We start from the raw sequence: 13414 nt of genomic DNA, 5'->3' as shown, positions 1-13414 counted from the left end.
CCGCAGGGTTCTGACCGCTGAGGCGCCGAGTTCATGTTGACAAAATTCCTGGTGAGACGTTCCAAGCGACAGGGCCGGACTCTGGGAGCGGCCATGTGCTGACCAGAGGCCCGGAAGACAGATTTACCGTCAGATTTACTGTCAGTTACACGCCGTCACTAAAGGGCACCACTGAGTTCACTGCAGTGAGGTCGGTCACATCTGGAAACCACCGTCGTCCCAACGGCTGCGTCCCTTGGTACCCGGACTCAAATTGCCCCACATCCCACCAACGCGCCGTCGCCGCGGCGGATATCCTAGGCGAGGCCAGAAGTGGGTGTCGTGAAGCAGGAGCCGCAAAGCCGTGAAGTAAGATGGCAGCGCTCTCTCTAGAGGCGGTGTCCAGTCTTCATTCTATTTCTAGCATTTTACTCACCAGGGACTCTTGACTTCCATATCCCGCCCTAGTTTTTCTCGCTCATGTTTCCGTCTCATCCAGCTGTGGCGGGGGAAGGATTGGAGGCGACGCCAGACGCACCCCAGCGCGTGGGCATCATTTTGTACGGAAACAGGGCGAGCAGGACGTGACCGGCAGGCAAGAGGGCGTGGTGCCGGGTGACGTATTTCCGCTTCCTTTCGGCCGCTTCGTATTTGGTTGGACTGGCTCATCGCGGGGAGGGAGGGAGAGGTTGTTTTCAGTGGCGGAGCTTCGCGCACGGGAGGGTAAGCACACGTGAGGCTGATGGGGGGGACCTTTGCTCCCGCCTGTGTCGGGGTCCTGGGGGTTGAAGAAGCGTGTGGTTGGAGACGCGGGTCAGACAGTTCGCAGGCTGGAGAGAGACGCAGAGGTGGGGCGGGGCTGGCGGTAACGCGGCAAATCTCAGGGGCGACGGGCGTCAGCAGAACCGGATGAGCCCGGGGGCAGCCGGAGGCGCTGTCGGGGGCAAGGAGCAGGACCTCAAGCCCTCGAGGGATGAGAAGTGGAGGTGGAGCGGGTCGTAGTGAGGGGCACGGGAGACCGAGAGTGGGGTGCCTGATTGGCCGAGGGCCTGGAGGCGCCGGTGGCCGACGTTCTGATGCTGAGCGTGCCCTTGGCCTTTGTTTCCTTTGCAGCTCCCTGGAAACTGTCGTCCGCAGCCTGCTCGGACCCAGCCTGGAGGCACCTGCCTCCGTCCTCCCGAATGGTGCGCTTCTTCTCAGGCCTTGGCCCAGGATCCAGGCCCCCTTTGCTCCCTGCTTCAGAACTGCCCCGGGTCCCTCCTGGTGGGCTCCCCGCGGCTGGAAGGGAAAAACTTTGGCACAGACAAGGTTGTAGCTGTGGGACCCCCACTGAGGACTTGAATCGCGGCCTTTAACCGAGTGTGAGTTTCTCCCTGCGCCTCCTTACAAGTCTTTGGGAAGAGAAACCCAGAGCCTAGGAAGCCCCAAGCTGGGGCCCTGGTCCCAGCATGTCAGTCCTCTCCTGTGCATAGGGCTTTGCCCTCTTGGGGTGGGCATGGCTGAGTTCAGGCAAGTTCCTGGGGGGCGGGAGACTCCCCAGGGGGAGCTGCGGCCAGATGTTGTAGAGGATGAAGTCCCTCGGAGCCCAGTCGCAGAGGAGCCTGGAGGAGATGGAAGCAACAACAGTGAGGCCAAATTGTCTCCAAGAGAGGAGGAAGAACTGGATCCCAGAATACAGGTAAGGAGACTGATGGGGGAGAGACAGAGGTACCAGCTTTGCTGGAGACCTGGCACATGAGTGCACTGGGGCAGGAGAAGAAAACAGGTTTGTCAACAAATCACTGGAGCACTGTGTGACAAGATGAACAGATTTGTCTAGGATGGTTGTCCCAAGTGCCTGGAGTGTGTGGCTTAAGCCTAAGTGAAGGAAAGGGACAAATGGCAGACCCTGGAGGCACACTTTAGGTGGGGAGTAAAACTGTTTTTTCCAAATAAGCAGAGGAGCTGTCAGCCCAGAGATGGCACAAGTGGGGCCTGAGTGGGACATGAGAGAAGGTGACACTGACTTTCACTCAGTGCCTCTCAGGAGTGTTCACAATTGTAAAGGGTGAGACTTTCATGTCTTATAATGGTGGCGTCAGCTTTAGGCCTGTAAGGAACTCCGATGCATTCAGGTCCTGTATCAATGTGGTCAGGCCTCAACAGTGCAGATGCTCAGCACTGAGGATGCTAGGTGTGGCAGATGGACGGATACTGGGTTAATGGCCTTTGAGCATTTATAGGTCTGTTGGTCAGCTGGGTGTGATTTGAGGAAGGAGACCTGGAGGAGCAGTGGGTGAGGAGGGGCGGGTAGACGTCACGTGCAGGAGGTATTTGGCCAGACCAGGCTGGATCACAGTGTTTCCAGGAAGGGGCTGTGAAGGGCTCCCCAGGGAAGCCGCTTGGGCAGGTGAAGGCCAGGATGTTTCTGTGTGTTTTGGGTTGAGTCTGTTCTGTGGGCTGTGGCGTCTCCAAAATTCTGATGTGCAGGTGACTCACCTATTGGTGAGCAGCAGCATCCCAGGGTTTGCATTCTGGAATTTCTCTGTCAGTAGACCTTTAGGTGACTTCTGTGCATGCAGAGAAGTTAAAGCTGGTCCCAGCATTCTTCCTGCCCCCTCAGGGGGGCTCCCAGGATGTGTGTGGGAACCATCTGTGCTCACAGTGGAGCAGCGGTGAGCCCTTCGTTTACCAGCATGACTCAGTGACATTCCTGCTGTGTCTCACAGGCGTGGCGTTGAAATCAGCTCAGTTTCTCCTGCTCATTCTACAGATTTGTCGTCACTGAGGAAACAAGTGGTAGCAAAAGCCTTGGGCTGAGACTCAGCAGCCTCTAGCCCGAAGATTGTGGGTTCCGTGCAGGTCAGGTGACTACTGTGAGTCTCGGCTCTTTACCTGTGAAGTGAGGGGTTGGTCTTGCAGCTTCACACGGCTCCTTCCCTCCCTGCTCTTACATGATCCGACAGTTCTTTTCTTTATCAAACTCTTCAGTTTACCTCTTGGTGAAAGTTTTTAGGTGGCACTTTGGGAAAGACTCATGTGTTCATTGGGGAGCAGCCACGTAACATGAGGAGATGCCTTGGTTTCTTCACACTTATGCTTTCCCGGTGCCCACACAGACGTCACTCCTGTGTCACACTGTCCAGTCCTGTGGGCACCAGCCTCAGCTGGCTGCTTAAGAAAATCGATTAAAATTGAATAAAATCAAAAAGGCAGTTCTCCCAGTGCCATTGGCGGTGCAGAAGTAGGATACTTTGTCATCATGGAGAGTTCCATTGGATGGGCTGTGTGAGGGGTGGAGGGAGAGCCCTGGCCTCCAGCACGCCTGCCATGTTCCTTGTCCCTGCACTGAGGGCAGGTAGGCCTTCATCTGTCTTGCCAACCTGGGGCACATGCTGTGGGTCATTTAGGGAAAAGAGACCCCCTCATCACGGACATGCTCTGTGGGCCATGCTCCAGCCTCAGCAGGCACTCAGCCTTTCTGGGTGAGGAAGAGAGTGGACGTGTGTCTTTGGAGGTCCCTTTTAGTTAACAGTGCACAAAAGTCTTCTGGTGGTGTGTTCTAGTGCTTAATGTGGATTCTGGGTGCATTCAGTGGGTCCACTCCCGCAGACCAATCAGAACCCACCAAGTAGCATCAGTCAGAACACTGGTGCCTGAGCTGTGCCCAGATAATGGGGTTTTGGTCTGGGTGGGTGGGAAGTGGCCCTAGTGTGTGGCCTGGTGAGTTACAACCAGGGATGCCCCGGAGGCAGGGACCTTGTTCAGGTGTTTTTGGAACCTCAAGCAAGGCTCTTTGTAATTTGTGTATTGGGTTCCTCAGCAGGCAGACAGCCCATGACCTCGGAAGTCCCACAGGGAACCCAGCTGAAGGCCAGCTCCAGACCTATAGGGAGTGTCCTGTCCCCCAGGGAAGGCCACCGTATGTGCCCGTGTGTTGACCTCAGCATAGTTCTCTAAGGCGTCCAAGTTGGTCCTCTGCTCTGGGAGACAGTGTGTCCCAGGAGGGGAGCTGGGAAGGTGGGTGGTGCTGCAGAGTGGGGGATGCTGCGCCACTACTTTCCCCCACACCTCCAGCCGTGACCTTCTCAACCCCTTTGTGGCAGGCACATTCTTTGCTGAGGCGAACAGACTCACTCACATACTCCTCCTTAGACTCTTCAGGGCGACCCTGCAGCTTCTGCGTCCCCATCTGAAGTGAAGTGTCAGGTTGGCTGCCATGGGCAGCCAGCTTCCTCTGCTTCCTGGCCTGGACCCGCTCAGGCCTCCTGCTCCTGCACTCCAATGGCCTGCACAGGTGGGCAGCCACCTGAACAGGTCGGCAGAGGCCTCAGTAGCCTGGTGTTTGGGGATGCGCTGTTTGCCTGGGAAGGTTGTCTCCCTGCTGGCAGCGGACTCAATAATGGCTGGAGTCTCTGGTGGGGCAGGCCACATGGGACATGTCGCCAGCTGCACAGACGGCCCCATGCTAATAAGATCCACTAAGGCTCGCCCTGGGTCTACCCCAGCCTGTCTGCCCCCACTCCCTTGCCCACTCTGCTGTCCAGCCTGGTAGGAGCTTTGTGACTTGGAGGGAGAGACCTCACCAGAAGATAAAATGGTGGCAGGCGTTGTGCTGGTGTGAACCTTCACCCTTGGCCTACAGCCAGGACCCTGTGAGTCCTTTTTCCAGTGGAGGTCACACCATATAGAGCTGCTTACTCTTCCGATGACCTTGTCAGGTGCTGAGAGCATTTTGGGCATGGATTCAAGCAGAAGCCCACAGGGACATTGCAGGGTGGCCTATACCCACTGTTTCCCCTTCTCCCCTGAGGCCCATCCTCTTTTTATGAGGGCTGTGGTTTTCTCAGGGGATGGTACGCCTCTCTCCCCTGAGGCGTCCATCCAGGGATGATGTCCTTAGTCCTAGGAGGGGGGTCACAGTAGCAGGAGTGCCAGATGAAAGGGCAGGTCCTGAAACAGCCCTAGCTTCATCCCCAATGTCCTGTCTCACCGTCTCGTCTGTGGAAGCAACTGAACTGAGTGTACAGATGGGGCTGGCAGAGCCACCGCCTGTGCCACAGAGTCTGAAACTGCTGTGGGCCAAGCTAGCCACAGAAGCCCACGACAGGTGGCTTCTTACCCTGAGGAATTGCCTCTTCTGAAGGCCCTGGATGATCCCATCTGCTGCAAGTGACAGTGTCCTTGTTAGGAAGGCACCGTGAAACTTAGAGCTGCTTTTGGCCTCCCCTGGGGTCCCTAGGCCCTGTTGGGCTGTGGTTCCAGACTGTCTTGTCTAATGGACACTGGGTTGCATGACTAACCAGGTGGTCATGAGCACCAGCTTCTACCTACAGTGTCCAGTACGAGAAGTACTCACTGCTTGGTCAGGTTGAGATATGCCCTGAGGGTCAAATGCACGTAGATTTTAAAGGCAGTGAGAAAGACAGTGTAAATTATTTCAAAAAAGAATGTGAAAGCATTAACAATTTATATTGGTAAACTGTTGAAATTATAATCTTTTAGGCGTATGGGTTAAACGAAATGCTTTGTTACAGCATGACCTATTTGGCTTTGCTTTTCAATGTGGCTGCTAGAAACTGAAGTGTGTGCAGGAGGCTGCATGTCTGTTGGACAGCTCAGCTCTGCCACACTCAAGGGGCAAGTGTGAGACCATCTTGGAGCGGGGTCTGCATTGGGTGGGTATGCATGCTTTTACTCCTTGTTTTGGGCCTGGTGTATTCCCTTTTCCTGTGATCAGGGTGTGTACCCTTGTTTCCTGGACTGCACTTGCCGAGTCAAGTCTCCCCAGGCTTGAGGAGGATATAGAAATAAAAAGACTGAAAGGTGACCATGCGCTGGGTGGTTGGAGGGCCAGTGTCTGGTCCATGGGTAGCAGACAGACGCAGGCGGGGTCTTTCAGTGAGCACTAGGCCTTTCCTGGGCGCTGCTTTGCTTTGGGAGTATCCTTGGCCTGTTGGGCTTCAGGAACTCCACCAAGAAAGAGCAGGGGCAGACAGTTGAGGCCACCACTCCTTCCTGTTCTATCCCAGAGGGTCCTGGGGCCTGTGTATCAGGTGACTGCTCCCTGAGGCCCTCCCTGGTACAGGATCTGCTATGTGCAGACCTGGGGTTGCTATCACCCCATGGCCCCAGCAGGCCTCATGCCTCTTGAACCACCCACTCTTCCCTGATCTGGCCTCAGTTGTCCACCAGGCCCTCATGACTCTGCATTTCCTTGGGGTACTGCAGATGGCCTCCACTATTATCTCCCTGCCCTCCCCACATGTCCCACTCCCTGTGCTGGGGACAGTGCCAGTACCCATTTCCTGTGTTGCAGGCTTGCTGGCTTCTCATCTGAGCACCTGCTCTATTGGGTCCCCATTCCTCCACGACAATGATGCCTTCGTGCATGCACCAAGGCACAGCTTGGGAGCGAATATGCTGGGCATCCTGCCCCTCCCTGGCGTTTCCTGGGTAGGTGACCCTACCACCTCACCACCCAGCAGGCCCACACCTCCAGTGGCTCCCCTCACGTACTGGGCCACGAGCTGCCACCTCTCAGGGCTGTTGGGTTGCAGGTGCTGAGCTATGATGGTATGCCATAAATGTGTCCCAGAAGCCCAAGGCAGAGACTATGGGCTCTGGCTGCAGTATGGGGAAGAGGTGCTGCAGTGTGGGGGCACAGACTGCAGTGTGGGTGGGGGCAGGCACTTCGTGGTTCTGTTCTACAACCTGATGAATGGGCACCCTTGGAGCCTGCCCTCCCACTCTCACCACCCTATCTGTGGCAGGAGGAGCTAGAACACCTGAACCAGGCCAGTGAGGAGATCAACCAGGTGGAGCTGCAGCTGGACGTGAGTGTCTGCGTTCCTTCACTCCCTTGGGCTGGTCCTGGGCCATTGCCACCTGTCTCCTTCCCTCTTGGGCATAGTGGAGGGAAAAGGCATTGTGGGAAGCTAAGGGCAGTGGGACCCGCCTATGTGCTTCCACCCTCCCCCACCCACTTCTCTGTTCCTTTCCAGGAGGCCAGGACCACCTACCGGAGGATCCTGCAGGAGTCTGCCAGGAAGCTTAACATGCAGGGCTCCCACTTGGGGAGCTGTATCGAGAAGGCACGGCCCTACTATGAGGCTCGTCGGCTGGCAAAAGAGGTATGACCCACCGTCTGCTATCCCGTGTCCTGGGAGCTGGTGCCAGGCTCCCTGGTCTCTGTGTACAGGAGGTGCTCAGGCTTTCTTGTCACCTGTCTGTACACTTCTCTTTCCTCTACTCCTGTCTCTTTTCTTTGCCTACCCTCCACTCCTTTACCTTCTTTCCTTTTCTTTTCTGTACACAAATAAGGTGGGTTCACTGGTACAAAACTAACTAAATATTTGGAATAAGATAAAGAAGAAAACCAGAGTCACCCCAAATCCTACTGCACATGTGGATCATGGTTCTTGTGCCTGGGATTTGTTTCGGTTGACAATGGTAAGGCGACAGACACAGAAAAAACGGCCTTCAAAGAAGAGATTGTTACTTGCAGTTCCCAAGAGTGGGGCATGCTGCGCCATGCAGCGGCACATGGGGAAGCACCTGGGTCCCCAGGAGGAAGAAGGTGCCAGGGCAGGGAGGTCTTGGCCCACAGCCTTTTCACGGTTTCCATGGAAGGGAGTGGATAGGACAGAGTAGGCACTTGGAGCAGTCTTAGGACAGGACAGTTTGAGTAATTGAGGTAGGCTCTGGGCTGTAGGGTGGGCCCTAGTTTTCTGGTTCCTGCCCTAAGTGATTTAGGGTAGGGGCAGCATTGGCCTGGTGTGTGATGGTCAGATTAAGGAGGTGGTAGGCCTCAGTTTGGTTGATTTACATGTGAAAGGTATGCTAGGGGGTGGCGGGGATTTACTATCTCTAGGAATTAACTGGTCCTGGTAGGGCCAGCAAGGTCCCCAAGGTGTCAACACGTCATAAAATGTAGAAAATAAAAAACATGATTAATATAGTACAGATAACCCCTTAAAACTTTTTTTGTATGTTATGTGTATGTGTATAGATATACATCTCTGGCAAGATGGGATTACACGATATATGCTGTTTTTATACCTTTATTTTACTTGTGTTATGACATAATTCCATGCCAATAAATATGCATCTGTGCCATCATTTTTAAGGGTTATTTAATAATTTATTATATTAGATGTACTATATTTAACCAGTCTCAAAGAATTGGAAACTTAGGTTTGTCCCAGTGTTTGTTTGGGAAGCAGGTCAAAGAATCACTGTGAGTACTTGTCCTTCAGCTTCCCTGCTACACTGGTCGTGGTCTTCAGCATACTGTCTTTCTGAAATAGGCCACGTTACTGGCTGCCTTCCAACTTAAACGGTGTAGGCCTTTCTTTGTCCTCCCTTGAGCAGAAGGCCAGTGGCCTTTGAGATTGCTGGGTCCACATAGTCACTTTTCACTGGCAGCAGGATCCTTTCCATCTCTATTTCTGCCTTTATTTCTTCTCTTAGGCCATGTCCCTACAAAATATCTTAGTAGAATGTTGCTTCTTTGGCATCCATCTTTAGCACAGTTTCAGAGATGATGGCTAACGTTGCAGTAGGCCTTCCTCTTGTCCTCACCTGGGTAGGTGTCCGTGCTCAGCTGGGGTCCCTTGAGGCTCCCCATTCTGATGGCCCTCTCCCCCCAGGCCCAGCAAGAGACACAGAAGGCAGCTCTGCGGTATGAGCGGGCCGTGAGCATGCACAACGCTGCCCGGGAGATGGTGTTTGTGGCCGAGCAGGGCGTCATGGCCGACAAGAACCGGCTGGACCCTACGTGGCAGGAGATGCTCAACCACGCCACCTGCAAGGTGGGCTGGCTGTGCCTGCTGGTCCCCCGGGGTCCCCTGCTTCCTCGCTGCCCCTGTACCTGTCCCCTCCTCTCTTATCTCCTGCTCTCCAGCCTTCCCTCAGTTGCAGCTGTTTCAGCACAGCCTGTCCCTTCTCTGCCCCGTTTGGCCCCCTGAGCCTTTGCCTCCAGATAGGGGAGCAGCCCAAGCACTTCATCTGTATTGGGCTCTCTGGTTCAACCGCTAACTTCTGTTTTCAGAACATTCTCCCTTTTGTGCTTTTGAGCTCTGCCACTGTACCTTGACTTTGGAAGTATCATTTGTGTATCATTTCCAAGCTACCTGAAGAAGACCAGGGACAGGGCATCACTGGCATCAGCAACCATCTGCCGCTTTCACCTGGGGAAGGGCAGGTGTTTCAGTCCATTCAGGCTGTTATTACAAAACAACACAGACTGGGGCTTGAAAAACAAATGTTTACTTCTCACAGTTCTGGAGGTTGGAAGTCCAAGATTCAGGCCCAGGCAAATCTGGGGTTTGGTGTGGGTCCCCTCCTGGTTCCTGGCTGGCAGCCATCTTGTCGCTGTGTCCTCATGGGGTGGAGGGACAGGCAGCTCTTCAGGGCCTTTTTATGAGGGTGACGATCCCATTTGCTAGGGTTCCACTCATGACCTGACCCCCTCAGAGGGCTGCCTCCAGCTCCATCAGCCTGGGGGTCAGGTTTGAGCATATGGATGTTGGGGGCACCAGCATTTAGTCTAGAGCAGCACATATCAGCTCCAGAGGCCTGCACAACACTGGGGGAGGGTCCTGGAAGCTACATATGGCAGGGTAGTACCATGGCTGGAGCCCTTGCCTGCTTCCTGTTGGTACATAGACACTCTGAGAGCCTCGGCTGGAGCTGCTGGTCCCCACACTGGGGCTCTGAAGGTGATGGCTGTGGCAGATGTGCCCAGACACTTCCAGCTTCTCACGTGCTGTCCGGAGGGCCCTAATGCCCTCTTCTGGAAGCAGCAAAGCGGAGGCCAGTGGTGCAGGTAACACCAGGCAGGTGCAGGGATGCACTGCTGTCCTTTCTGTCTCAGAGATATGTCCTCTCTAGACTTTGCAGAGAGTGGGAGGTCCCCCAGAGTGACATCTGGAGTGTGGCCCAACTCTGATGTATGTTGTCTGCCCTACCTGGGCCAGGTGAACGAGGCGGAGGAGGAGCGGCTACGTGGTGAGCGGGAGCACCAGCGGGTGACGCGGCTGTGCCAGCAGGCAGAGGCCCGGGTCCAAGCCCTGCAGAAGACACTTCGGCGGGCCATCGGCAAGAGCCGGCCCTACTTTGAGCTCAAGGCCCAGTTCAGCCAGATCCTAGAGGTAGCCACATGGAGAGGAGGAGGTGGGGTGCTGGGGGAAGGTGATGTTGGGACAGGTTGGGGGAGGCATGGAAAGGGCAGGAACAGGGGTGCTGGCCTGCTGCTGGTCTTCCAGGATTAGTGTGGTGGGCCAGAGACCAAGGACATGTGCGAGGTGGGATGGAGATGTGGGTGCTGGTGGAGAATGGAGTTGACAGATAAAGAAGAGAACAAGTGAGATTTGAGGGAGACCAGGAGGAATGAGGAGGAGGAACTGGCCAGGCAGGGAAAGTGGACCAAGGAGAGAGAGGAGGTAGGGGCAGGGAGGGAGAGGAAGGTAGGAAGACTGGGGTTGGGCTCAGGTCTGGGTGGAGTTGTGGTGGTAGGGAAGTAGCAGGTATGTTTGTGTGTGGTAGTGGGGGGTGGGGGGCGTCCCGGCACGGGTGCTCATGTTGGGTGGTGAGCAGGGCCAGTGCCGTCGAGAGTCACGTAGTGGGTCGCCTCATTCCATCCCTTCCTTCCTCCACAGGAACACAAGGCCAAGGTGACAGAGCTGGAGCAGCAGGTGGCCCAGGCCAAGACCCGCTACTCGGTGGCCCTACGCAACCTGGAGCAGATCAGCGAGCAGATTCACGCGCGGCGCCGGGGCATGCCCCCCCGTCCCCCGGGCCCGCGGCGCTCGTCCCCTGTGGGTGCTGAGGCCTGGCCAGACGGTGGCGAGGATGGTGACAGCGGGATCATGGAAGGGGCTGAGGGAGGTGCGCGGGAGGAAGGTGGAGGCTTGGGGCCGGCTCCCGCCCCCGACGCGGACACGCTGAGCCTGCTGAGCCTGCGCACTGTGGCCTCGGACTTGCAGAAGTGCGATTCGGTGGAGCACCTGCGCGGTCTCTCGGACCATACCAGCCTGGACGGCCAGGAGCTGGGGCCCCGGAGTGGGGGCCGCGGGGGCCGCCACCAGCGTAGCATCAGCCTGTAGCCTTGTGCTCAGGGTGGCCAGTGAGTCTCACTGCTGATGGCCCATGTGGGCCGGGTAGGCTGCAGCTCCTCTGCTCGGGTCCCTGCTTCCCCTGCAGAGGTTGGGTGGGCTCTGTCGGCCCTCCTGTCAGTTCTGCACCCACCTGCCCAGGTGTTGCAGGTGAAAGCTCTCTGCCTTACCTTTTAGGAGGCTGCAGTAGCCCTCCCACAATCTCTCCCCTGCTGGCTGCTCAGCCTGTTGGTCCCTTGCTGCCTTTTTCAGAGTCCCTTCTTTTTGCTCACCTTTAGCCACAGGGAACTTGGTCTAGAAGGTGTAGGGAGCCCATCCCAGAAGGGGGTGCTGGACCTGAGTGAGCAGACAGGTGTTCCACCCATCTCCTGAAGGCCTAAGGGTGGCAGCCCTGGACCCTATCTCATCCTGTCCTTATGTCACTTAGAAGCTGCCTCTGGAAGACACTACCCCAGTCCCCTCAGCTCGCTCCTCATGACCTAAGCCACTTTGTGTCCCCCAGAGTAGGACTTGAAAGGTGCCAGTGTCAGGGAAGGTGAAGCCCAGCCTACTGTAGGGGACATCACCAAATCCACTCAGGCTCTCACATGCATGGTATCTCCCCAGATGGGCAGGCCCTCAAGTTGCCCAGGTGCTAGTGGCTCTCCCAGTGTCCTTGTGGGGTGCAGGTACAGGTAGGTCCTGGGGACCGAGGCCGTTGCCATCCTGCTGCCGAAACACTCATTTTTTCTGGGTAGAGGATGCTGAGCAGACTCAGTGCCCTCCTCAGAGTGCCTCTGGGAACTTGGTGCTCCGTCCCAGCCCAGCAACACCCACTCTGGGGTCCCTTGGGGGCATTCCTCTGGCTGCTGAGCCTCCCCCATGAGGGGAGGGGACCTGCCCTCCACAGGGAGCAGCTCTAGGTGTCTGGTGGTACTGCCGGGCTGTGGGTGGGTAGAGGTGGGGGAGCCACACTGGGTCTGGGTACCTTGGGGAACCTATCCTGTCCCACCCTAGGAGGACTTGTGCCTAGACCTGTGTACCAGCCCATCAACAGGGAGCAGTGGGCCTTCACATGGAAGGTGTACCCTGTTCTGGGGTTGAGGCAGGATGGTCACAATGAGAACCACTGGTTTGAGGTGGCCATGGGTGGTGGGGAATAAGAGGGCGGATGTGTGTCAGAAATGGTCTGCTCCTGATTTTATTTAAATAAAAGTTTATGTAACAGTAATGTTTATTACCCCTACCCCTATCAGGACAAGGCAGGAGGGAGAGCGGGGCGATGGGGCTCTTTTGGTGGAGTGGTCAGGCAAGGCCCCCGGAGATGATGAAGTGGACCTGAAATCTACCTGGGCCACGGGGAGGACAAGGTTCACGGTAACAGGGCTGCAGTGTAGTACACACAGGGGAGGCCCCCACCCCTCCTGCTGGGGAAGTAGGGGTCTGTAGGGTATGTGCTAGAGTAGACACATCAGCCACTGTGGTGGCCCAAATGAGAGTGCCAGCACTGGATGTGAGCATGAGGAAGGAGAGGGACACAGGTTGAGGGATTTAGCAAATAAATACACAGGACACCCGCTTAAATTTGAATTTCAGACAGAGTGGCCTTTGTCGTTGCAATGTTTAGGCCATACTTAAACTAAGTTGTCTGAAATTAAAACAACACATAAGAGGTGACTTGCAGGTCAGGCCTGACCTGCTGAGGGGCAGGAGGAGCTCGAGGGCCCTTGGACCCCAGCCTGTGAGGCATCTGGTGGAATCAGGTGTGGGGGACCAGGACTTGGAGTACAGAGATAATGGGCGCTTTGGGCCGGTCCCCACCAGGTGTACCTGTGTCTACAGCCAGGTGAGGAGGGGTTAGCTAAGGGAGGGCTGGAGACCTGCTGGAAACCTGTGGGAAATGGGTCTCCCAAAGATTCTGAGGGGACAGAGTGAGGGCCAGGAGTTGGAGGGATGGGGGGGCCTTAGCAGTGACTGGTGACCTCAGATGGCAGGCAGAACCCGAGCCACTATAGAACATGCAGTGTGTGCCCCATGACAGATACTGTCCTGCTGTGGGACTGTAGTTTCCTGACCTGGCTTATCTTAACTGAGAACTAAGGAAAGTGTGAGAAGGCATTTGGGTGCCAGAGTACTTCTGTATGATTGGAAAAACTGATGAGAGAGTATGGCATCTGTTCTTGGCAGGTGAGCTTCCTGAGGTGACACCAGGGTCATCCTCTTCCCATGCTCTGGCAGCGAAGGGCTGGTTGAGGCCACCGAGTTTCTTGTGGAATCCCCTGCCGGATAAGGAAGGAGTGAGGAGAACAGGAGAGGCTGACGTGCTTCCTCTATGTGCAGGGAGACAGCCACAGCCCATC

General features: G+C 55.9%; 1 protein-coding gene across 5 annotated transcripts; it reads left to right on the top strand.

The window, feature by feature from the left end:
• Positions 1-34: 34 nt before the first annotated feature.
• SH3BP5L (SH3 binding domain protein 5 like) lies at positions 35-12285 on the top strand. 5 transcript variants are annotated; one of them, XM_016124575.2, is made up of 8 exons: positions 35-348; positions 479-594; positions 1093-1657; positions 6732-6794; positions 6963-7091; positions 8610-8771; positions 9939-10112; positions 10620-12285. In XM_016124575.2, the coding sequence occupies exons 3-8, from the start codon at positions 1475-1477 to the stop codon at positions 11064-11066; spliced, it is 1158 nt and encodes a 385-aa protein (XP_015980061.1). In that variant the 5' UTR covers positions 35-348; positions 479-594; positions 1093-1474; the 3' UTR covers positions 11067-12285. The 5 variants fall into 5 exon arrangements, with proteins under 5 accessions (XP_015980061.1, XP_015980059.1, XP_015980063.1 ...); XM_016124573.2 differs by lacking the exons at positions 35-348; positions 479-594 and adding an exon at positions 603-702; XM_016124576.2 differs by lacking the exons at positions 35-348; positions 479-594 and adding an exon at positions 750-827.
• Positions 12286-13414: the final 1129 nt, after the last annotated feature.

The sequence above is a fragment of the Rousettus aegyptiacus genome, unplaced genomic scaffold, assembly GCF_014176215.1.
Source record: "Rousettus aegyptiacus isolate mRouAeg1 unplaced genomic scaffold, mRouAeg1.p scaffold_m13_p_7, whole genome shotgun sequence".
Taxonomy (NCBI): Eukaryota; Metazoa; Chordata; class Mammalia; order Chiroptera; family Pteropodidae; genus Rousettus; species Rousettus aegyptiacus.
Note: the sequence above shows the minus strand (reverse complement) of the source record. Positions and strands in the feature narration are given on the sequence as shown.

Excerpts from the sequence above, each read along its gene's own strand:
- SH3BP5L (XM_016124575.2), top strand. The coding sequence starts at position 1,475 with ATGGCTGAGTTCAGGCAAGTTCCTGGGGGGCGGGAGACTCCCCAGGGG. Across the intron at positions 6,795-6,962 it reads AGGTGGAGCTGCAGCTGGAC|GAGGCCAGGACCACCTACCG; the intron begins GTGAGTGTCTGC and ends GTTCCTTTCCAG. Across the intron at positions 8,772-9,938 it reads TCAACCACGCCACCTGCAAG|GTGAACGAGGCGGAGGAGGA; the intron begins GTGGGCTGGCTG and ends TACCTGGGCCAG.